General features: G+C 38.1%; 1 protein-coding gene across 5 annotated transcripts in view; it reads left to right on the plus strand.

Annotated features, from left to right (window-relative positions):
• Positions 1 to 1,214: 1,214 nt before the first annotated feature.
• The window catches only part of CCDC150 (coiled-coil domain containing 150), a 78,162-nt gene continuing 54,757 nt past the window's right edge, over positions 1,215 to 24,619 (plus strand). For 2 of the 5 annotated variants that reach the window (XM_047722124.1, XM_047722121.1), the window contains exons 1-9: positions 1,260 to 1,414; positions 7,789 to 7,952; positions 9,352 to 9,572; positions 9,695 to 9,873; positions 13,174 to 13,242; positions 18,014 to 18,130; positions 19,025 to 19,154; positions 22,000 to 22,043; positions 24,086 to 24,178. In XM_047722124.1, coding sequence (XP_047578080.1) covers positions 1,403 to 1,414; positions 7,789 to 7,952; positions 9,352 to 9,572; positions 9,695 to 9,873; positions 13,174 to 13,242; positions 18,014 to 18,130; positions 19,025 to 19,154; positions 22,000 to 22,043; positions 24,086 to 24,178 — 1,029 coding nt within the window. In that variant the 5' untranslated portion in view covers positions 1,260 to 1,402. Of the gene's footprint in view, positions 1,415 to 1,849; positions 2,043 to 7,788; positions 7,953 to 9,351; positions 9,573 to 9,694; positions 9,874 to 13,140; positions 13,243 to 18,013; positions 18,131 to 19,024; positions 19,155 to 21,999; positions 22,044 to 24,085; positions 24,179 to 24,619 lie in introns of those variants that run through there. The other 3 variants (XM_047722120.1, XM_047722122.1, XM_047722123.1) reach the window with 3 other exon arrangements.

The following is a 24,619-nucleotide window of genomic DNA, read 5'->3' on the forward strand; positions in this document are numbered from 1 at the left end:
GATTCTTTTTTCTAACTTTGTAATTGCTTGATTTAAGTTCTTATATGTTTTGCCAGATGGTGGAAAGAGGAAAGGAAATGGAAAACAGTAAATTTAATCAATTTGGCTCCCTGACTGCTGCTTACTATGGAGATTCAGGAAGGTGAGGGGCTCATTACATTGAAGTGTGTGGCTATCTGTCGAGTGCATACACATAGCCCTCATCTCCACAGAGAAATCAGAGACCATTGAAAGAGAAAATGTACATAAAGAATAATTAGCTTTTTGTGTTAATGCTCTAGAGTACTTTCCCACTTTTCCTATTAAAAGCTTTATTTGGTCCCTTCACCTGAATAATGTATGCAGCACTCATTTCTCTTTGACCAGATGGGTTCACAGCTTAATGAATACATCCTAAAGCTGTGGTTTGATAGTCACTCTTTCTATTTCGTCTGGAGGATTGGTTATCAGAAGAATCGGAACAGCCAGAGCATTTCAGTCTGTCACTTGCTTGGCAAATGACAGCACATCTGGACTCTGACTGCGTTCATCTGAGGCTAAAGCTATTCTCAGCAGCGCCCCCAAGGGAAGGAGAGAAATGCATTAATTGCCCTGATGCTGGTAACAGGTGTTCTCTTCAGCTCCCTAAATGCAAAGCCCTTTTGTCTTCTCACTGTAGAAGCCTTCTCATCGTTAAGTGTGAATTCCCACTCTCAGAGCAAAACAACGCTGAAACGGCTGCAGTATTATTTTCAATGCTTTGTTTCTTAGCTATTTACAGTCATATTTAGAAATACCCATTCACTTCCCTGTCGAGAAGGCAAGAAATATATTATGCTGATGAGACAAAAAACATCAGAAAACATGTGTTTTACTCTCTGTCTGGCCATCATGGACGAGGATGAGGAGGCTCTTGGCTTTTCCTTCAAAGAAAAGAATGTTTGAACGTTGTATTTTTACCATTTCTTATCGTTTAGAAGTTACCTGATACTTTAGTCCTCCTAAAACTAAAACACTTTCTAATCAGGGAGTCTCTCCTGTTGCGGGCATGTTTGCCAAATTACCCAAACGCCGCACGTTCGCCCAGGTGAGACCAGGAACTCTGCAAAACCGACAGGACAATCTGGGAGGTGAGTGCGCGGAAACTACATATCCCGCCATGCCTCGCTCATGAGCACAATGGAGCCCTGTCGTCATCCGGGTCACCGGGCTGCGCGTTCCGTGCGCGCAGCCGGATTCCGGCCTGGGTGCCGCCCCGGGCGGAGGGCCCTCCTGGGCCGGGAAAACTGCAATTCCCGGCATGCGCTGCCACGGATGCGCCTGCGTACAGGAGCTACCGCGCCGGAGCGGGTTGGTTTAAAGCGCTGTGTTGGTTCCATGGAAACCGGCCTGACGGCGGAGGGACAGAGCTGCTGGCGGATAGATGGAGTGTGAGGTAAGGCTCCCGGCCGTGGACGGGGTGCCGGCCCTGTGGGGGAGAGTTGGCGGCTCAGCCAAGACCCCCATCACCTCCTCCTGCCGCCCTCTCACCCTCTTGTCAGAGTTTAGTATCGCCCTCCGGACCTCAGGACCCTGATTTATGGCGCTTCTGCGCTGGATGCAGTGAAAACCGCTTAGGAGCTAAGTTTGCCTTGGACTGGCTCTGAGGGACGGAGGGCAGACGCCCGGGAAGACTTTCCGATAAGCCCCAATACCACTTTTCTTCGTATGTTAGGTTGGAGGTTATAGGTTCTTAGGAAAGCCATTTCGACGGGTTTTTGGGGGGGGGGGGCGGGGTTGTTTGTTTGTTTAATTTTTGTCACCAGTTATATCCCCGGATCTGCTTGTTAGAATGTAGGTGAACCGGCATTCGTTCATTGACGTTTTCCCAGTACCTGTCACCTGTGCTGGCACAGGATGGACGTTCATTAAATTTTTGTTGAGTTTTCCGGTTCTTTGCCAGCGACGGTGCCCCGTGCACTGTGCTAAACTCTGAAGATAGGGAGAAATCAATCTGACTACCTCGGAGGACTCAGACTAGCTTGAACACCCCCCCACACAACAAGTCCCCCTACTTGTTAATTGTGAGCTCCCAGGGACACCCCGTTCCCTCCGTCCTTTCTGTTCTCTGTTAGCCGGTCTTGTGGCTTTACCAGTGGCATGTATGCTGAGAATTATAAAATTTCTATCCCCAGCGCGCACTTCTCCTCTGAACTCTGAATTAACAAGTTCAGTCTTGTATGGGTCCTCTTTCCTGTTTTCAATTTAACAATTCCAAAACAACTCAATCTTTCATTAAAATTAACTCTTCTGACAGGCTTCCGTTGTCTCCATGAATGGCAACACCACCCTTCCAGTTGTTTCCTTGCTCTCATGTTTCCTATGAAATCGATCGGCAAAACCAATCTTTAAAACATGTCTGGGCTCTGACCACGTCTTACTCTTCTGTGGCTATCACCCCGGTGCTAGCCAGTGGCACTTGCTGCCTGGATTATTGTGGCAGCTTCCCAGCGGAGCTTTCTACCTCTGTGGTTGTCCTCGCACCCTCGTGGGAGGGTACCCAGAGTGATCGGTCAAAAGGTAAGTTACATCACAGCACTCCTCTGCTCTGCACAGTCCAATGGCTCTGAGAGTCACTGATAGTAAAAGCCAAAACTTTATAATAGCCTTTAAGACCTCATGTGATCTGGTCCCTTTATTACCCTCTGACCTCACCTTCTAGAGTTCTCTCCTTCACTTACTCCTCTCCAGTCTGACTGAACTCCTTCCTGTTTGTAAGGATCTTTGTACTCACTGTGTACTCTTTCTGGACTTTTCAAAGTCACCTGGCTCTTACTAGTATATGACCTAAGACCTTGGTCTTGTTCACGCCATCCTTTCAATGAAGTAACCTACGTAGGAGCTGAATAGAAATACTCTCCTAAATACAGAAACAGAATTGTATTAAATAATGATACGTTGATGAAAGTAGCTATGAATGCACTTTTTAAAAACTAAAAGTTTATATCTTAATATTTTTACTATCGTTACAATCAGGCATCAGGCCTTGGGTTCAAGACTACATTCAATGATATTTGCACCTTTTCAAAAACATCAAAGCACACGTAAGTCAAGCTATAGTGTCTTTCCGCAATTAGCATATTAGCAATTAGCAGTTAGAGCTAGGTTCTTTTCCTGTAAGACTGTATGTACTTCTTAGACTACGAGCTTTTGAGCTGTGGCTTTTAAGGATCTGCCACGTGGCCAGTGGACTGTGTGTGGGGCCTGCCAGATGAGGGAGGACAGAGAGATGGGAATCTGTATCCCATTCAAAATATATGGGAAACTTGTATTCCATTTCTTGTATTTTTTTTTCCCTAAAATGGACTAATGTTTGTATTAGTATTTTACACTTGGCTTTTGATGTAAATTAACAGAGGCCACCCTTAATATTATAACCAGCTGCCTCAGCCTAACACAGCTGCCAGGGAAATGGTCCTCCCTCACATCTCCCGCAGCGCTTGTCCTTTCTTTTACCACTTCCTTCTACTTGTTTCTCCAACTGCTGCCTGGGGCTACTGTGTTTCAGGAACATTTTTGTTGCAAGGAACAGAAAACCGTGACTAACACAAAAGGCAAAAGTTTATTTTTCTCAAATAAGCAGAGGTTGGTTGTTAATAGTTCTCCCCCCCCCAAAAAAAAAAGAAAAGAAAAGAAAAACTAAAAAAGGTCAGGTTAATCTGAAATTCTCTGGCCTTTCCTTGTATTTCTCAGATGCTGGTGATCCGTGGCTCTGTTATTTATATCTAAAAGTGAGGCACTGCATGGCTGACTGAAAAAGAGCTCTGAGAGTTCTGGGCCTCAAATGTGGAAGTAAAGGACCAATGCCGTCATTTCAGGTTTTTTCCTATCAGAAAAACAAAAGCCTTCCCAGAAGCTCCTTGCAAACTTTTTGCCTAAAGCCTCATTCCAGAATGTGTCACATGGCTGTGCCAGCTGCAAGGGATGCTGGGACATGAAATTTTCAGCTTCTTTTATAGAGAGAACAAGGGAGCCAATTCTGTCTGCACCAAACCTTACTAAACACTTTAAATTCTCTCCCTCCTTCAAGCCTGGTATATTTCTAGGTGGGCAGTAACAAGGCAGCAAGTGATAGAAAGTAGAAGGAAGGTAAACCCATGTGGTGTTTCTCCACTGTTACCCTTCTGTTTTTAACCCTGGTTTCATGGAGGCTCTTCCATTACCTGAGGAACACACTATCCTGGTACATGTGGTAGCATGAGCAGGAGTCTCCAAATCTGCCTTTTTTCAGAAACCTAGATGTAACTTACTTCAAGTCTCTGTATATCCAAAGACAGTTACTGTCTATATATACCTTTGTCTTTCTCTTCAGGAAATTTTGAAAGCATGATAGGAAATTAATCATAGCTTCTTGCCCCCATGTCCTTAAGCTGATCATTAGCAGAAAATCTTTTAACAAATTCAGATTATATGTGTCAGAAATGCTTTCTGTTTCATAGAAGAGAACAAAAGAGAGAAATCCTAGTCAGAAGCACTAAAATAAGAGTAAAAAGAAAATTTGTACCCTCTGACCTACATCATTCCATTTTCCCCTCCCTCCAGCTCATTGTACTCTGTTTCTATGAAATCAACTTTTTTCTATTCTGCATATAAATGATATCAGACAATATTTTTCTTGCTCTGTCTGGTTTATCTCACATAGCTTAATGCCCTCTAGATTCATCTATATTGTTGTCAGTGGCAGGGTTTTCTTTTTATGGCTAAAAAATATAATAATTTATATCACTTTTTCTTTGTCCATTCATCTGTTGAAGGACATTTGGGTTGTTTCTCTGTCTTGGCTATTATGAATAATGCTGCACTGAACATGAGTGAGCAGATAACCTCTTCAAAATCCTGCCTTTGATTCCTTGGGATATATACGAAGGAGTGGGATTGCTGGATCATATAATAGTTCTATTTTTAATTCTTTGAGGAACTTCCATAGTGTTTTCCATAATGGCCGTACCATTTTATATTCCCACCAACAGTATATGAGGGTTCACTTCTCTCCACATCTTCACCAACATTTGCTATTTGTCTTTTTGTGTTTTTTTTTTTAAATTTATTCATTTAATCAATTATCTCTTCACATAGCAAATGTTTCTTAAGCATTTGAAATATAGTGCACAGTAGATGTTAATATATATTACCTGTTACCAAGGAGTCTGGTAGAAATTTTTTTTTTTTACATAAAACTATAGCTTTATTTTTTTTATATACTACTCTTTTTTTTAATTTTTAAAATTTTTTAAAATTTCTTTTCAGAATTCATTGTTTATGTACCACACCCAGTTCTCCATGCAATACGTGCCCTCCATAATACCCACCACCAGGCTCACCAACCTCCCACCCCCACCCCTTCAAAACCCTCAGATTGTTTTTCAGAGTTCATAGTCTCTCATGATTCGTCTCCCTCTCCAATTTCCCCCAACTCCCTTCTCCTCTCTGTCTCCTCATGCCCTCCATGTTATTCCTTATGCTCCACAAATAAGTGAACCCATATGAAAATTGACTCTCTGCTTGACTTATTTCACTCAGCATAATCTCTTCCAGTCATGTCCATGTTGATACAAAAGTTGGGTATGCATCCTTTCTGTTGGAAGCATAATACTCCATGGTATATATGGACCACATTTTGCTATTTGTCTTTTTGATAATAGCTATCCTAACAGGTGTAACAGGTGTGAGGTTATATCTCATTGTGGTTTTGATTTGCATTTTCCCAGTGATTAGTGATGTTGAACGCCTTTTCATTGATCTATTGGCTATCTGTATGTTGTCTTTGGATAAAATGTCTGTTCAGACTCTCTGCCCATTTTTTTTAAATTTCTTTGCTTTTTTGCTATTGAGTTATATGAGTTTTTATATATTTTAGACATTAATTGCTTATCAAATCTGTGGTATGCTATTATTTACTACCATTCTGTAGGTTATCTCTTCAGGTAAGTTCTGAGGATCTAATGTACAGCATGGTAACATAGTATGTTGTATAGTTGAAAGTTGTGAGAGTGGATCTTTAGCACACAGGCAACACACACAAAGTTAACTATGTTATTATCTGTGGGGGGTGTGAATGTGTAATTATCTTGATCTTGGTAACCATTTTACAGTGTACATGTATATCAAATCATCACATTGTATACTTTAAATATACACAATTCAATTATTCCTCACTAAAAAGTTAAAAAAAAAAAAGAAACTAGGCCATTCTCTGGGACCTTTGTGGGGAGATAAAAGGTGATTGGAGAGCTATTTCAAGAAATGTTCTTGATGTGGTATATATATATATATATACAATGGAATACTATGCAGCCATCAAAAGAGATGAAATCTTGCCATTTGTGACGACAAGGATGGAAGTAGAAGATATTATGCTTAGTGAAATAAGTCAATCAGAAAGACAACTGTCATGTGATCTCCCTGTTATGAGGAAGTGGAGATGCAACGTGGTGGGGGGGGTTGAGGGGTAGGAAAAGAATAAATGAAACAAGATGGGATTGGGAGGGAGACAAACCATAAGAGACTCTTAATCTCATAAAACAAACTGAGGGTGGCCGAGGGGAGGGGGGCAGGGAGAAGGTGGTGGGGTTATGGACATTGGGGAGGGTATGTGCTATGGTGAGTGCTTTGAAGTGTGTAAACCTGGTGATTCACAGACCTGTACCCCTGGGGCTAATAATACATTATATGTTAATTTAAAAAAAAAAGAAATGTTCTTGATATTGGCAAGAAACTCAGTCTTCCCCCTTATTTAATTCTTTCCTTGAGTGATGGAGACTGCTTTCAGTTACTTGGACCTGAGGTAGTCACCACTTCCACTGCCTGGGAAGTGAGGGGAAGAGAGATATCTGATTACACAGCAAATGGGAGAGAAAAAAATGTGTTCCTAATATCTAAAGTGGTATCTTTATGAACATGTATCCGTAGGAGCACTGTTGCTAATAATGGTTAAGGTTTATAGTTGGATTAGTATAGAAATATCTATACAGGTTGGAGTTGCAGGAAAATGTCCTTAAAATTTCTTTCCCCAGTGACCTTGTCGTTGAACTTTGGGCCCATGATTCATCTATTTGTTGGGACTGCTTCTTCTATGCTAATTCTGCCTAATTCTATTACTAATATTTCAAAAAGTACTCTTACACAGTTTTGGGAGAGAAGACTGGAAATTTTACGTCAATAGCTACAGAAGAGTCTTTGCTAGGCTATGATTAAGTTTGCAAATTATTTTTTTACATCACTGCTTCAGTGTAGTTGAAGCAAATGCTCAGAAGTCTAAGAAGTCTAAGAAGTATAGGATGTTTTTCTGAAAGTTTTCTTGGAATATGTTAAAATGATGATGGCTGCTAATGAAAGAAATGATAATTCCCTTAGCCAAGTCATAGGTCCTAGTATGTGTCTAATAGTAGCAGACAGGCTAGAATAGATTATGATACAATAACAAACTACTCAACAATCTCAGTGGCTTCTAACAACACACACTTATTGCCCAGTCACACTGGATGTCATGGACAGGCCATAGCACTTCTTCATGTCTTCACTCTAGGATCTTGGCACACGAAGCTGCCCTATCTGGTTGTTGCTCATCTCATGGAGGGGGAAAAAGAAGGAGATGATGAATGACAAGTTGGCTCTTAAAGTTTCCACCCACATTACATTGACCAAAACAAGACACATGGCCATTCCTGATTTCAATAGGACGGGGATATGTAATTCCCCCACAAGAAGGAACAATGACTATTTTGAACCATAATAAAACCTACTGTACTAATATTGTGCCTTTAATCTCAGGTGCATATGGAAACTGCAGTGTCCAGACCAGTCCTCTCTCCAACCCACATCAATCCTACAGCTTCTGAAACTTTTACGGTACTTCAGGAAAGGATGAGAATAGTTGAGGAACAGACCAGTTCTCTGAGGGATGACCTAATAATGTTGGACTTTGGTGAAAAAAGGTAACAAATGGAAAATGAACTAGATCTTTGTAGGCTGAAGGATTCTTAGGAGTCTTAGTGCAAATGGTTTGGCAGATGAAATTAGGTATTTATAAAAGAATTGAGAAAAAACAGTTTCCATTTGAACATTAATTAGAACATTAATGAACAGTTTTCATTTGAACGTTAATTTGCTAGACAGAGTTGCCATCCTGTAGTAGACCTACTACCACTTCTCCCCTGAACAGATATTTATTTATGTGAAGAGGTTGGTGGGGGGGATCGGGTAACTAGGTGATAGGCATTAAGGAGGGCACGTGATGCAATGAGCACTGGGTGTTATAGGCAACTGATGAATCCCTGACCTCTACCTCTGAAACTAATAATACACTGTATGTTAATTAATTGAATTCAAATAAAATTTTTAAAGTGTGCTAACTAGGTACACAAACTTTGATAACCTGCTCACCTTCAAAACTTGGTTGAAAAGTAACATGGAATTTTTGTATAATGAGAAAAAATTTAGTTCTTATTTTTTAAATCAAAAATATATTTTGGTATTAGTTAAGGTGAACATCTGAACTTGATTCATGCCATTGATACGGTCTTCATTTTCTTTCCTCAGACTTACTGTAAAGTAAAAGAAAGCTTTTAAGTCCTAAAAAAAAAAAATTCAGAATTTAGAATGAGGTACTCAAAACAACAAAAAACAAAACAACAACCAAAAAAACCCACCTTTTTTTCCCCTTAGCTAAAGAACGTATTGCCATTTAAAGCTGGATTACTAATGGCCTGAGGAATCTGGGTGCTTAAGCAGCCAATCTCAAATTTGCTGGTGTGATTTTCTTTAGGATTACAATATATTTCCTTAGTGTCTCTCATGAAAACCTAAGATTATTATAGTTGGTATTATAGCACCCATAGAATGAATAATTCTTCAGTAGTTAAAGATTAAATTTGCATAGATGCTGAGTATGTTAGAAGTAGGAATGTTTATTATGATCTTATTTAAAAATTTTCTAAAAATGTGTGAATATATTGACTCCATGCTAACTTTAATTCTTAGTGTGTAATTATAGATTTTGCATTTAACATGTTTTATGTGCCACGTAAAAGTTTACAAAAAATTCACATTAAAAGAAACAACCGTTATAAAATCAGTGGTCTTTATCCATCCGACATTAGTCTCATCCTCTTTACCTAATGGTGCTTTCTATATTTAAATCTGGAGAAGCTAACAGGTGCTTAACTAAGGAATCTAATTTTTAATTAGATTAGTTTTTTAGTAATTTTAATTAGATTAATTAATTAATTTTAATTAGATTAATTTTAATGAGAAATGTTACATTGACCTGATGGTGGGGATTACCATAGTACACATTGCATTGCATAATATTGTTAAATTGGGATCTTTGTCCAGAGGCCAACTGGAAAGTCCAAAATGTTTAGAAGAGCCTGTGAGCCAGAATATCATTAGTCCCATCCAGAATGAAGTGATTTGTTCAGGAAAACCAGATATTCTATGGAAGAACTGTGAGTTTTTGGTAAATCGAATGTGCCGTCTGGAAAGCCTCATCCAATCCTTAAAGATGAACATCTTTCGTCTGCAAACTGAAAAGGATTTGAATCCACAGAAAACAGGTACAGAGAGAAGAGAATCATCAGAAATTTGGTCCTGTATGGGTGCTTAATGAGTTTATGATTCTTTTTCCTTTCCTGACCTTCTTTCAACTGCTCCATGACCCTCCTGTGCTGTCGGGTAGCTTTCCTGAAGGACCGACTGAATGCGATACAGGAGGAGCATTCCAAGGACCTAAAGCTGTTGCATCTCGAAGTGATGAATTTGCGCCAGCAGCTGAGAGATGTGAAAGAGGAAGAAGACAAGGCACAGGAAGAAGTGCAAAGGTTGATGGCCACCTTGGAGATTGCCTCAGAGACAAAGGTTTGAACCCAGATTTCTGACATACAGATTCACTGTTCTCTGTTAGCTGGAGGAGGCAACAAACCCATAATTGACTTTTTAAAAATAGGTGATAAGATGTGAGGATTCTTGACATTTCAAAGTTATCTGCATTGATAAACTATTATGCCCTCTCAGTAATGTGGTATTCCTAGAGCCCTTACCCTGTACGCATGAGAATGGGAGTCCAAAAGTTATGAGGTAGAGTTTCTGCTCACCTAAGGCCATATGCTTGTTGGAGAACAAGGAATATCATGAAAAACTAAATAGAGAAAAAACAAGGGCATAGGAATTGTTAAAGGACAGTGGAGAACAGTAAGTGACTATTGACAAGTGTTTTGTGTTCAGGAGGGTTTGAGAGGGTGGGTATCCCCTATATAGAGTAGATTAGGGAAGGCTTCAAGAAAGAGATATGAGCTGAACTTTGAGAAGGCCAAGTAGAGAGGTGAGGACATGTCAAGGAGTATGCACAGAGGCAGGGAAGAATATAGAGTAGGATGATAAGCTGACGATTCTGTTCCCCCTTCAGGGGCATGCAGCATGCTAGATGGTCAGCATGTTATTTTGTTTAATTTTTGAAAAACCTCATGACAGGATGATATTGTCCCCATTTTAGTAAAAAGAGCAGTGAGCCCCAAGAGAACTCGTGTCTCTCAGATCCCAATTCCCTGTCTTCTTCCTGTTACCCAGGTTTGAACTTAGACCTCTGCACTGGTACAGTTAGAGGAAATGCATAAACTAGGCTGAGAGGAGTGAGGATTTTGGGTGACAAATAAATTGGAAGTTAGCTAGGGATCACGTTATAGAGGATTTCAAAATCAAGAATAATTAGGGCTTGATATTAAGGGGGTGATTATCATTTTTAATAAGGAAGTGACATAACAAAAACAGGAAAACTAATCTGGCAGTAGTCTAGAGTTTCAGGAAACCAATTAGGAGTCCATTGCATGATTTGAGGCACAAGCCTTATTATATCTGACTTAGGGGGGCATTTTGAAAAGAAAGGGATGTTTTATGAAGAAAGATACGCTAGAATATGGTACTGGACAGGAGCTGAGTATAGGACAGAAGGCAGAGATAACTGAGGTTTTACATCTTGGATTGTGGCACCATTAATAGTGACATAAAAGAGAATAAATAGTGAAAGCTATATTTTTGATCCTCCGCTCCTAAGCACGGATAACATTTGAGGCAAGAAGAGATTGAATACTTAAAAAAAAAAAAAAAGGAATATACTCTATAAGAAAAAGTTCTATCAATTACCGGATTTTCTCATTATTGAATTTTACTTGTGAATGTGTTTGGGGTGCCAGGGTGGCTCAGTCAGTTAAGCATCTGACTCTTGGTTTCAGCTCAGGTCATGATCTCATACATTGTGAGATTAAGCCCTGCCTGGGGCTCCACACTTGGGCGGGGGGGTTTGCTTGAGGATTCTCTCCCTCTGCCCCTCCCCCAGCTCGCACATGTTCATGCATTCTCTCTCTCTAATCTTTTTTCCTTTTTTTTTTTTTTTTAATATAAATTCAGAGGCACCTGGGTGGTTCAGTGGGTTAAGCCTCTGCCTTCAGCTCAGGTCATGATCTCAGGGTCCTGGGATGGAGCCCCACATTGGGCTCTCTGCTCAGCAGGGAGCCTGCTTCTCTCTCTCTCTCTCTCCTTGCTGCCTGCCTCTCTTCCTACCTGTGATCTCTCTCTCTCTCTATCTCTGTGTGTGTCAAAAAAAAATAAATAAAATCTAAAAAAAATAAAAAATAAAATATAAATTCAATTAATTAACATGGTATATTATTAATTTCAGAGGTAGAGTTCAGTGATTCATCAATTGTATATAATGCCTGGTGCTCATAGCATGTGCCCTCTTTAATGCCCATCACCAGTTACCTTATCCCCCCACCCATCTCCCCTTTAGCAACCCTTAGTTTGTTTCCTATAGCTAACAGTCTCTTATGGTTTGTCTCCCTCTCTGATTTCATCTTACTTTATTTTACCCTCCCTTCCCCTATGTTCATCTGTTTTGTTTCTTAAATTCCATATATGAGTGAGATTATATGATAATTGTCTTTCTCTGATTGACTTATTTCACTTAGCATAATACCCTCTGATTCTATCTACTTTGTTGCAAATGGCAAGATTTCATTTTTCTGATGGCTGAGTAATATTCCATGGTGTATATATACCTTTATCATCTTTACCCATTCATCTGTCAGTGGACATCTGGGCTCTTTCCATAGTTTGGCTGTTGTGGACATTGCTGCTATAGACACTGGAGTGCAGGTGCCCCTTCCATCACTATGTTTGTATACTTTGGGTAAATACCTAGTAGTTCAGTTGCTGGACCATAGGGTAGCTCCATTTTTTTTTTTTAAGATTTTATTTATTTATTTGACAGGCAGAGATCACAAGTAGGCAGAGAGGCAGGCAGAGAGAGAGGGGGAAGCAGGCTCCCTGCTGAGCAGAGAGCCCAATGTGGGGCTCCATCCCAGGACCCTGAGATCATGACCTGAGCCGAAGGCAGAGGCTTTAACCCACTGAGCCACCCAGGCACCCCGGTTAGCTCCATTTTTAACTTTTTTGAGGAACATCCATATAGTTTTCCAGAGTGTCTGCACCAGCTTGCATTCCCACCAACAGTGTAACAGGGTTCCCCTTTCTCTGTATCCTTGCCAACATCTGTCATTTCCTGAGTCGTTAATTTTAGCCATTCTGACAGGTGTGAGGTGGTATCTCATTGAGTTTCTGATTTGTATTTCCCTGATGCCAAGTGATGTGTAGCATCTTTCTGGGTGTCTGTCGGCCATTTGTTTATCTTTGGAGAAATGTCCGCTCATGTCTTCTACCCATTTCTTGACTGGATTATTTGATTTTTGTGTGTTGAGTTTGATAAGTTCTTTATAGATTATGGATACTAGCCCTTTATTTGATAAGACATTTGCAAATATCTTCTCCCATTCTGTCGGTTGTCTTTTGGGTTTGTTGACTGTTCTCTTTGCTGTGCAAAAGCTTTTTATCTTGATAAAATCCCAATAGTTCATTAAAATAAATAAATTTTTTTAAAAAAATTAAAGGGAAAATAATAGAAGTAATGAATCAAGGTAATAACTTTCTTTTTAAAGATCTCATTATAATAATTATTTTAGACTCATAAAAGAAGTATTTATAACCATATTCAGAATAGCATTTATAGGTCACTAGAAAAAAAGTCTAGATTTGAACTGATGTGCCTATAGACAGTTTCTTTCTTCATTTCAGATTATTTAGAACCTTTTCCCCTTGTACTTTTAGAAGAATGCAGCCATTATTGAAGAAGAATTGAAGACCACAAAACGTAAAATGAACCTGAAAACTCAGGAGGTAAGATAAAAAAAGGTTCTGGAGGGTGGAGGGGGCGTTGGAATTGCTGAGGGGAAGTCAGGAAAGTGGAAATCATGAGAAACTTTGAAGAAGAAAATATGTTACTGTGGAGTAGGAAGATTTTAAAAATATGCCACATGTAATTCAAGTGAAAGTGGCTACACTTATTTGACGTTGAGCTCCTTTTGCTTCACAATGGCCCTACAACCAGAAATGAAGTCAGTGCTTTGTGAGCCAGGAAGGAAATTAGTTACCACAAAATTCATGTGCTAGAGCTAAGTGAACACCTTCATACAAAGACCTTTTAAATGAAAGTAGTGTTTAAAACAAAAAGCTTTTAATAAGACCACTCGTCTAATTTTACCTTGAAAACCTCCCTTTCAGCCCAAGTTTTAGTAGATAACAGATTGGGAGTTGTGAAGTAGGTGGCTGCTAAAAGTTGCTGGACTGAAAAATGGCAGCTGAAAACAGTGGAAGAGTCAGGAGAATTAGTAATCCAACACCCCCTGGCCCAAAACCTCAATATTCCCTGGCGGAATAATCATGATGTCCATCCAAATCAAAAGGACCCAATTATATTTAAAATACTAAGAAGTAGATAGACCTTTTGAAGAAAATTCTCATGTGAAATTACTTCTTAAGTTATGGTTTTTAGTGCTTAAGGTGTGAAGTATAGCTATCTGAAAAATTCTCTTATGTACTTTGCCAGTAACTACTGATAAAATCATGAATTTTCATAGAATGTATTACATTTCATATAATTTTTTTTTAGTTTTCAGATATTTTAGTAGACTTTTTTTTTTTTTACAGAATTTTCACATTTATAGAAAAATTGCACAGAAAATAGTTCTCATAAACCTGCTCTCCCCATCCCTCCAATTTCCCCTATTATATTAGTGTGGTACATTTGTTAAATTTGATGAACTAGTATTCATAAATTGATAAGTCATTATTAGCTGAAGTCCATAGTTTATATTAAGATTCACCCTTTCTTCATTACATTATCTTACAGAATATTATCACTCCCCTAAAAATGCTCTCTGCTCCATATACCCACCCTTTTCCCCCTCTCTTCCTGAGCCCCTGGCAACCACTGATCTTTTCACCCTCTGTAGTTCTGTTATGGTTGGAACGATTCAGTGTGTGGTGGTTTTGGACTGGCTTCTTTAGCATATGCACGTAGCATACCTCCCAAGTCTTGTCATGGTGTGGTAATTCATTGCCAAACAATATTCCATTGTATGGACGTACCACGGGTTGTTTTATCCATTCATCTATTGAAGAACATCTTGGTTGCCTCTGACTTTTGGCAACTGTGAATAAAGCTGTTATAAACATTCACATGCAGGTTTTTGTGTGGACATGTTATCTACTCATTTGCACAATTGCTTGACCATCTGGTAAGCTTTTGTTTACCTTTGTAAGAAACTGCCAACCTGTCTCAAAAAATGGCTGTACCATTTTGCATTCACACCAAAAATGAGTGAGTTCTTGTTGTTGCACATTGTCATCAGCGTGTTGTCAGTGTTTTGAATTTTTGCCATTCTAATATGTGTGTAGTGATATCTTGTTTTAATTATAATTCCCTAATGACATATGATATTGAATATCTTATATACTTATTTGCCATCTGTATATCTCATTTGGTGAAGTGTCTGTGAGATCTTATGCTTATTTCGTAATTGGGTTGTTTGTTTTCTTATGTTGAGTTTTAAGAGTTCTTTGTATATTTTAGACCTAGTCCTTAATCAAATATGGGGTTTTTTTCTCCATTCTGTAGCTTATCTTTTGCAGGGCAGAAGCTTTTAATTTTAATGAAGTCCAACTTACTCATTTTTTCGTTGAGAGATTGTATTTTTGGTGTTATAACTCATCACCAAACCCAAGGTCACCAAGATTTTTCTCCTGTGTTATTTTTACAACCCTTATAGTTTTGCATTTTACACTTAGATAAATGATACACTTCAAATTAATGATGTGAGGTCTGTATCTAGATTCTTTGTGTGTGTGTGTCCACTTGTTCCAGCAACCATTTCTTTAAAAGACTATCAGTGATTACCATTTATCATTACTATTTATTAGAGAAGTCTTAATTCTGAGAGCTGTGATAAAATATTGAATTTTCTTTCTTTTTTTAAGATTTTATTTATTTATTGGACAGAGATCACAAGTAGGCAGAGAGGCAGACAGAGAGAGAGGGGGAAGCAGACTCCCTGCTGAACAGAGAGCCCAATATGGGACTCGATCCCAGGACTCTGAGATCATGACCTGAGCCGAAGTCAGAGGCTTTAACCCACTGAGCCACCCAGGCGCCCCAAAATCTTGAATTGTTATTGAACCCTGTCAAGGACCAGTAGAAGGACTGTCCTAGTCAAAATGCGTTTTGGTATTCAAGCAAGAGGGATATATTAGTTTGTGAGGGTCTGTTGTTTAAGACTGGGTGGCTTAACCAACAGAAATTTCTTACATTTCTGAAGATTTAAGTTCCAAGATCAAGGGGACAGCAGGTTTTTTTCTCCTGAGGCTTCTCTCCTTGACTTGCAAACGGCTGCCTTCCCGTGGTCCTCACATGGTCTTTGCTTTGTGTGTGCACATCCCTGGTGTCTTCGTGTGTCCCATGAAGACACCTTCTCTTATAAGGACACCATTTGGGTTGGATTAGGACCCACCCTCACAGCATCCTTATAGCTCATCACCTCTTTAAAGGCCCTGTCTCCAAATGCAATCATTTTTTGTCATACTGGGGTTAGAGTGTCAACATAATGTTTTTGGGGAATACAGTTCAGCCCATATCAGGGGGCTGTATAAAGGCAGAATAAATGTGGTATATATCTTCTTAAAAGGTAAGATATATATATATAAAATCTGGTTCTGATAAACATAAAGCTGGTTGCTTTTAATAATGCTTCAGAATTAATACCTCAATAGTATAATTATCAAATAAAGTTTCCTCTGTAAAGAACTTAAATTATATCTCAAGTACATTTTACTATGTAATTTGATCCAGAGCTTAGAAAACTATAGTAAGCTACTCTGTATTACAAAGTAATTATAATTTGATACTATAGTTAGTATTAGATTATTAATATGCACCAAAACAAAAACTAGTTAATCCTTAAATAAGATTAGAATACTTAACTGATAATGATGATGAAGGATAAGGAGCTTCTAAACTTGAAATGAAGGAACAGAATTATAAAAAGTTCAATAGATTTGAACACATAAGAATTAAGAATTCTACATGTAAAAAAAGGGGGGCAAAAAACAAAACTAGGAAAATCTAGCACAACTAGATACAGTTAACAGTCTTCCCTTGTAAAGAACTTAAAATTAACAAAAAACAAAAAACAGTGGTCAACTAACATTTTAAAAAATATATAATGCCTCAGAAAATATACAGAGCTAATAACCATATTAGAAAATGTTTAGTCTCACTAGTAACCAAAGAATGAAAAGCTGTCAAGATGTTATTTTTAATTTATTAGATTAGCAAAGATTTAAGAAAACAACAATACATAGTACTGATGGGATTTATTCTACTATTACCAACAGGGTAAAATTGGAAGGAAATTTATACTACTATTGATAAGCTAAAATTGGAAGGAAAATTATATACCAAATTTATCAAAAGTCAAAACACTATTAAGCCTTTAACCTAGGGTTTCCTCTTGTAGGAATCAGAAACGCAAAGAAAGATTTATTCACAGGCATGTTCAGCAGAACAATATTTAGAATAGTGAAGAACTTTGATATGGGGGTATGATTAAGAATTTATAGAACTTTTGCAAAATGGGCTGTGATGTAAGTTTGATGCCAACACACTTTTCGTGTCTTTCAACTTTTCAAGAAGTTTTTAAACATAAAATATATCATCCATAGAGAAAACACATGTAAAATAAATATGTACAATTTAGGAAAAGACCTATAAAATGTACTCTTACATTATCTTCACTGGGGCTTAAAAACAATTTCTTTTAACTTAACACCACTTCATAAACGGAATAGCATTTGGCAATTCCCATTTAAGTTTGAAAGGATCTCTTTACCTCATGAGAAAAGAGATTCTTTTTTATATCTTTATCTAACTCATTGTCATTTATGGAGAGAAACAAGGTTAGTGTACCCAGTTCTTGAGTGGTGTTTTTAATCCACTACTTTTAACAGTTACTTCATTACTTCCTTAGACCTTTTCATTCCAAAACAGAATTGGAACACCTTTCAAAGTTATGTTTATAATCCTACGGGATAAAAAATATTTTTTTAAAAAAATAGGGAGATAAACTAATCAAATATAGAAAAATAGGAGTTGAAAGTCAGAAAATACAGAAGTACGTATATACTAAGGTGTGATATTAATGTTTTTCATCCTTTTTTGACAAGTCTGTTGTGAGACATACTGTCACACCATACATAAATAATATACACAAACATCTAATGAAGGATTACTTACCCTTCTTCATTACATGCTGTATGCTCTGATATTTTCCCCTCTTTTAAAGTGCTGCTTGCAACTTACTAACGTGTCTTGACCCACAATTTGGGGGAAAAAAAAAAAGACCAGTGGGAAGACGGAGGCAACAGATTTGATGCTTCCTTTCTTAGTAGTTTATCCCTTAGGGAGAAACTCAGCTTGTTTCTGAGCAGTCATTAATGAATGAAGAGTGTCTGGGAGTGAAATAGCGTGTCTAGTGAACTTTTCGTGGTGAGTCTGATCTTGGGCAAACTGCTGTGATGTTCCTTTGGTCTTGCCTAACTGCAGTTTCTTCTGTAGCTACGGAGACAACTGTCTCAGGAGAAGTACCTAAGGGAATCTCTGGAGAAATCCGCGTCAGCCATGCTTTTCAAAATACAAGAAATGGAATCAACAGTGGAGGTGGAACGGAAGCAGGTAGATTTTTCTCCCCTTATGTCAAGGAAGTGAACCCAAAGATAAAGCTGATATTTTACCTATAAGTGTTTAGTTTTGCTAGTATTCTCTAGATCAAATTTTTGCCTGTAGTATTACTTGAAATACCTGCATGTAATTTAGACTATTCAGATCTAAGTACTGAAGGCAGTTAGTAGTTCCAAATTCTAATAACCTGTATTTGGATTACATAATCTTTACTTTAACCAATGGCTGTCCTTCATAATAAAATTATTTAAAAAGGTTCTATTTAAATACTAAATAAAGGTTCTACTTAAATTTGTGGGTTTTTTTTCTCATTTTTTAAGAGTTTTTTGTTTGACAGAGAGAGTGTGAGAGACCATAAGCAGGGGGAGCAGCCAGCAGAGGGAGAGGGAGAAGCAAGCTTCCCACCAAGCCGGGATCCTGATGTGGGGTTTGATCCCAGGATCCTAAGATCATAACCTGAGCAGAAGGCAAACGCTTAACCTACTGAGCCACCCAGGCGCTCCTACTTGAGGAATTTGTAAATGATCCTTTATTGCTCTAACTTGTGCCACCAATATAGTAGCTACTAGCCACATGTGGCTATTTAAATTTAAATTAGTTAAAATTAAATAAAATTAAAATTCAGTAACTCAGTCACTCTGGCCACACTTCAAGTGCTCAGCAGTTACTTGTGCCTGGTATGTGTTGTGTTGGAGAGTGCACAGAAAGTTCTGTCGGATGGCCCTGCTGTAAAACATTGCACCCTGCTGAAATCTTAAATGTAAGGTAGAAACTCCCCTTCTCCCTCCAGTGATGTGTAGATAGGAAAATCTGCCTCACACATGTGCTCTGAGGTGGTTTGGTAGAAATCTTGACCTTGAAGAAAGGACTTTTTCTTCCACATTTCAGGTGCAGATTTTGCAGCAAAACTGCGTTGCCCTACGCAGTTCTATACAGACCACCCAAGATCTGCTGGCACAGGAGCAACAGAAAAAAGGAGAGTTGGAGACTTCCATCTCTCAGCTCAAGTCTGACCTAAGTATGAAAATAGATGCTAGAAATTACATTTCTGTTAGGTGCTTTTGAGATTTCATGCAAAAACTCTTAAGATCCAAAGTTCTGGAAGAGGCCATTGTTACTGAGATTTACCACAGGACCACAAGTAAAAAATTGTTGATTGCCTTTTTTCTGTGGCACTGAAAAAAAAAAGTGTTGGTAATAAAATAGAATTCGATCTTCTCCACTGTAGACTGTTCTATACATAAATTCTTTCTCAGATTTATTTAAGTGTTCATGGACTTGGGAATACTGGGTTTCTAGAAATCTAGATTAAATATTGGATAATAGAATATTAATAAGGAAATAAGGCCTTTAATACTTGCTGACCTGACTCCAACCATTTATCGTGTCAGGCTCCCATTTTTCAGGTTGCCAGTCTATTGATCTGTATTTGTATCAGTGGATGGTTGTAACTTACCTTAGAGCTTAATGTCCTCATTTTACAGATGGGTACACAGAGTCCTTACAGGTGATTGAGCCAGGAAATGGATGAGTCTCGTCGTGATCCCATGTTGTTCAGTCATGGGTCTTCCAACCCAGCAGTCCTTGCCATATTTACTAGTTTTTGTTTGTTTGTTTTGTTTTTTTAAGATTTTATTTGACAGATGGAGATCACAAGTAGGCAGAGAGGCAGGCAGAGAGAGAGGTGCAAGCAGGCTCCCTGCTGAGCAGAGAGCCCGATGCGGGGCTCGATCCCAGGACCCTGGGATCATGACCTGAGCTGAAGGCAGAGGCTTTAACCCACTGAGCCACCCAGGCGCCCCTTTGCTATTGTTAATATATAGTTGTAAAGCAGTTTCAGCCAGTATCAAATATAGGGATCACACTACAATGCTTCACACGAGTAACACTTCATGGTTTACATAGAGCTTTCACGAAAATGATCTCTGTAACACGCTAAACTATCCATACTTCCCAAAGTTAAAGCAAGGCCTGAGCCTGTATCTTCTAGATCCAGTGCTCCTGCCAATGTGCCTTCTATGCTCTCTGGCTGTAGTGAGGGCAGGGAATACCAAAAGGGAAATAAAAATTTTAAAAAGCATGGAACAAAGAGTAATCTGTTCAGTGTTTTGTTTTCCTGCTTTTAACAGAAAGTACTGTTTTTCTTATAGTTGTTGATTAGTGAAATACTTGTGGAGTTCTCACTGTTAATGTCCCAAGATAATTGTCCATCTTCCTGTGACTGTGTGGCTACCAAAAATACATGTTATATTTGATGGTGCTGCCACATTATCTCATTTGACCTTACAACCTTGCAAGAAAGATAAGAAAATATACCCCATTCTGTAGAAGCATAAAAAGGTCTGTATCTAAGGACCCATGGCAAATAGGACAGCTACGACTAAAACACAGATTTTTCTATTATAGGAGTAATTTTTTTTAATGTTACTTTTTCATTGGCTAAGTGCTTTAGTTTTGAATTTTATAAAGAATATATGGAAGACCATTTAAAAAAATGAAAATTAAACATTAATTAAAACTAACACAAGGAAAAGGAAGCCTGAATACCAACAATATGTTTATATTGAATAACACTCTTTACATGCATGCAATTTGATTACTTTAAGATATAGTTATGCTAACTAGATTAATAAAAGGAATGTCTCTAGATATTTGCTTTAATGAATTTAAAAATGTAATTATTAACAATAAACTTTTATATACACACAGTAACATGATGAAATTGTTCTCCCAAGTAAGATAAACATTCCCCTTTCATTCTGACTTTGATTATTAGAACTTTTAAAATGGATCATATAATAATCCTTTTTATCCTTAACATATTTTAAATGAACATTTACCTTATTTAAAATGAGTCTTGGACTTACATACTCAAAAATTATAGTTTTTCTGATTATATTCTACATAAAATGTGAGGTTTTATGTGTTTTGTAATTTTCTGGCTTTAGACTATTTAAGTGAAACAAAACTAATAGATCTTTATGAATTCTTCACAAAGCCAAAACATTACTCTCAGAAAAGTTTACTTTGGGCTACTACTGCACAGTGCCAAACTGTTCCCCTGTTTCTATCTTTGGTTTTATTTTCACTGTATATACTCTCTGGGTGGTTTCAAATCTTTTTTTTCCACATACGATCCTCTTCCTGAGCTCCAGACAGTATCTTAGTGCCAACTAGACATCAGTATACGGATGTCTTACAGAGACCTGCAAACACACGGTAAATACTTAAATACTACAATCATTCGTACTAGTTCTGTCCCCCGAACCTGCTCCTCATCCTGTATTCCCTACTTGAAGAGTCTACCACCCACCCCATTGCTTACATCTGGACACAAGATTTTCTCCTTGACTCACATGTTGCCTTTACCCCAGCAGCCAGCTGCCACGTCCTGACCGTCCTCCCGGCCTGTTGAATTTCCGGAGTATGTTTTCCCTCCGCATCCCCATAGCCCTTCCCTTAAAGCCACCTTTCATTGTTTTATACTGTGGTAACTGCTCAGTTACTAAACTGATTTCCTCTTCCTTCCTGAGCCTCTGCCAGAGTGTTCTCGCTAACAAAAACCCTTGATCAGGTGCCTCTCCAGTTTAAAATCCCTCAGACTCATCAGCCTTCCTGCCTGCAGTAAAAATCTGACCTCATTTACGATCGCTTGTGACTGTGCACTCTTTTCTTGATAATTTCATGACTTAGTTTCCAGTCTATAAAGATATGGTAGAAATACTTGCATTCTCCTTATTTTCACAACATACAGACTGGGGAAAAAAAAGAAAGCAAGCTGCTCCGGGAGAAGATACTATGTGATTTCAATGTCGTTGTAGTAAGTTATTATTACCATAGTTATGTGGACTCTCTGTTTTTAGTTTCTAGAGATGAGGTCATTTCCAAGTTGGTTGAAGAAAATAAGGTAAGTTTTGAGGTTGTAGAGTTCAGAGATGTTCTTTCCTCTTTCACTAAGTAATATTTCCTCAGTCATGTTGGTTTGCAGTTGTTCTGATTCTCCTGAAATCCTTACTAGAAAAAAGTTGCAGTGTAAATGTCGTATGTTCAGACCTATTGTCAGCTGGGTATTAAGAAGTCATTTCAGCAGATTATTATGGTTTGAAAAAAAGATGAGTTAGCAAAAATTATGAGATGAATTTGCATCTTATCCTTATTGTAAAATAATTGCTATAAAATTTATGAAATATAAAAAATATTTACTACTTTTGGTTACTATAAGAAATACTAACGGGGGCACCTGGGTGGCTCAGTGGGTTAAGCCGCTGCCTTCGGCTCAGGTCATGATCCCAGGTCCTGGGTTCGAGCCCCACATCGGGCTTTCTGCTCAGCAGGGAGCCTGCTTCCTCCTCTCTCTCTGCCTGCCTCTCTGCCTACTTGTGATTTCTCTCTGTCAAATAAATAAATAAAATCTTTAAAAAAAAAAAAAAGAAATACTAACAATAATGTGAGTATACTTAATACCACTGAACTTAACACTTAAATATTTTTAAGTGAACTGTACATTTAAAAATGATTAAAGGGGCGCCTGGGTGGCTCAGTGGGTTGAGCCGCTGCCTTCGGCTCAGGTCATGATCCCAGGTCCTGGGTTCGAGCCCCGCATCGGGCTCTCTGCTCAGCAGGGAGCCTGCTTGCACCTCTCTCTCTGCCTGCCTCTCTGCCTACTTGTGATCTATCTCTCTGTCAAATAAATAAATAAAATCTTTTAAAAAATAAAAAAAATAAAAAAAATAAAAATGATTAAAATGTGAAATTTTTTTTTTAAAGATTTTGATTTATTTGACAGACAGAGATCACAAGTAGGCAGAGAGGCAGGCAGGGGCAAGAGGGGAAGCAGGCTCCCTGCCGAGCAGAGAGCCCAATGTGGGGCTCCATCCCAGGACCCTGGGATCATGACCTGAGCCGAAGGCAGAGGCTTTAACCCACTGAGCTACCCAGGTGCCCGTAAAATGTGAAATTTTATGTTATTTATATTTTATGAAAATAAAAAATGAAAAAAAAAAGAACTATTACCACTTTTATATCTTAATACATTTCTAAATCAACCTTAATGTGTAGATCCTGTTTGGAATAATTTTTCTGGGTTCTATCTCATCCTGTAATAGGTGATGTTTAAGTCTTGAGATGATTCTCCTGGAAAAATAGAAGAGTGGTCCTCTCTCTTTAGGGAGAGGACTTGCACTTTGCCCTTCCCCATTTCAATAACAACCTGTTAGGGAGGAAAAGTAGTTCATATCCCTGTCACCTATTTGGTTTTTTGTTTTTAGAGCAAAGGTGTTTTCTTTTGTTCCATACCCAGGTAATCCTTGATGAAAACATTTTCACCTACATAAAACTTTTAAAGATCTTTGAATGTGTTTGAAATCACAAAAGATAACTGCTTAGAGGAAAAAATGTGTATATAGTATAACAAATATTCATCTTAGCAGAACTTTCTTGACCAGAATGCTGCTTAACTATTTACATTATGGTTTTAGGCAAATTCTTTCCAGTTTGAAACACCATATGAGAACATTTTAATTAACAGTTTTTATAATTTATGGGGGAGCCAGGTGGTGGGTATTATGGAGGGCACACATTGCATGGAGCACTGGGTGTGGTGCAAAAACAATGCTGTTACGCTGAAAAGAAATAAAAAAAAAGAGAGAAGTTTGAGAGTTGAAGATATCAGGATTTTAAAAAATTCTTTACAAGATGCTTATCTATAAATATCATTAGTACTAGAGCACTGGATGTTATACCAACTAATGAATCTTTGAACACTAAATCAAAAACTAATGACGTACTATAGTTGGCTAATTGAACATAACAACAACAACAAAAAAAAAACAAACTTGAACTCATAGTAGCCAAAATACAGAGCAGGTATTTTGATAGAGATATTCATAATAGCTCTTACATGTAAAAAAAAAAAGAGAGAGAGAGAACTTATTATTTTTGCTCTTACAGAATGTGCAGATGTCTTTGAACAAGGAATATGAAGAAAATGCATATTTGAGGTCTGAATTAGTAGCCCTTCATGAAACATCAGAAAAAGCACAGGTAGATCTTATTTCTATAGTTTTTAGATGTTAGTTAATTTTGTTTAATTAAGGAATCAACAAAGATTAATCCTGATTATATTAATTCATACTATCAGGATAGGTATAATTGGTATATAGAATTATATTTCAGGTATACAACATAATGATTCAATATTTGTATACATTGCAAAATGGTCACAGTAATTCTAGTTAACATCCGTCACCATATATAGTTGAAAAAAATTTTTTTTAAGATTTTATTTATTTATTTGACAGACAGAGGTCACAAGTAGGCAGAGAGGCAGGCAGAGAGAGAGGGGAGGGGGAAGCAGGCTCCCCGCAGAGCAGAGAGCCCGATGTGGGGCTCGATCCCAGGACCCTGGGATCACTATCTGAGCCTAAGGCAGAGGCTTAACCCACTGAGCTAACCAGTTGCCCCCCCCAATTTTTTTCTTGTGAT

Source organism: Lutra lutra, chromosome 3 (assembly GCF_902655055.1).
Source record: "Lutra lutra chromosome 3, mLutLut1.2, whole genome shotgun sequence".
Lineage (NCBI taxonomy): Eukaryota > Metazoa > Chordata > Mammalia > Carnivora > Mustelidae > Lutra > Lutra lutra.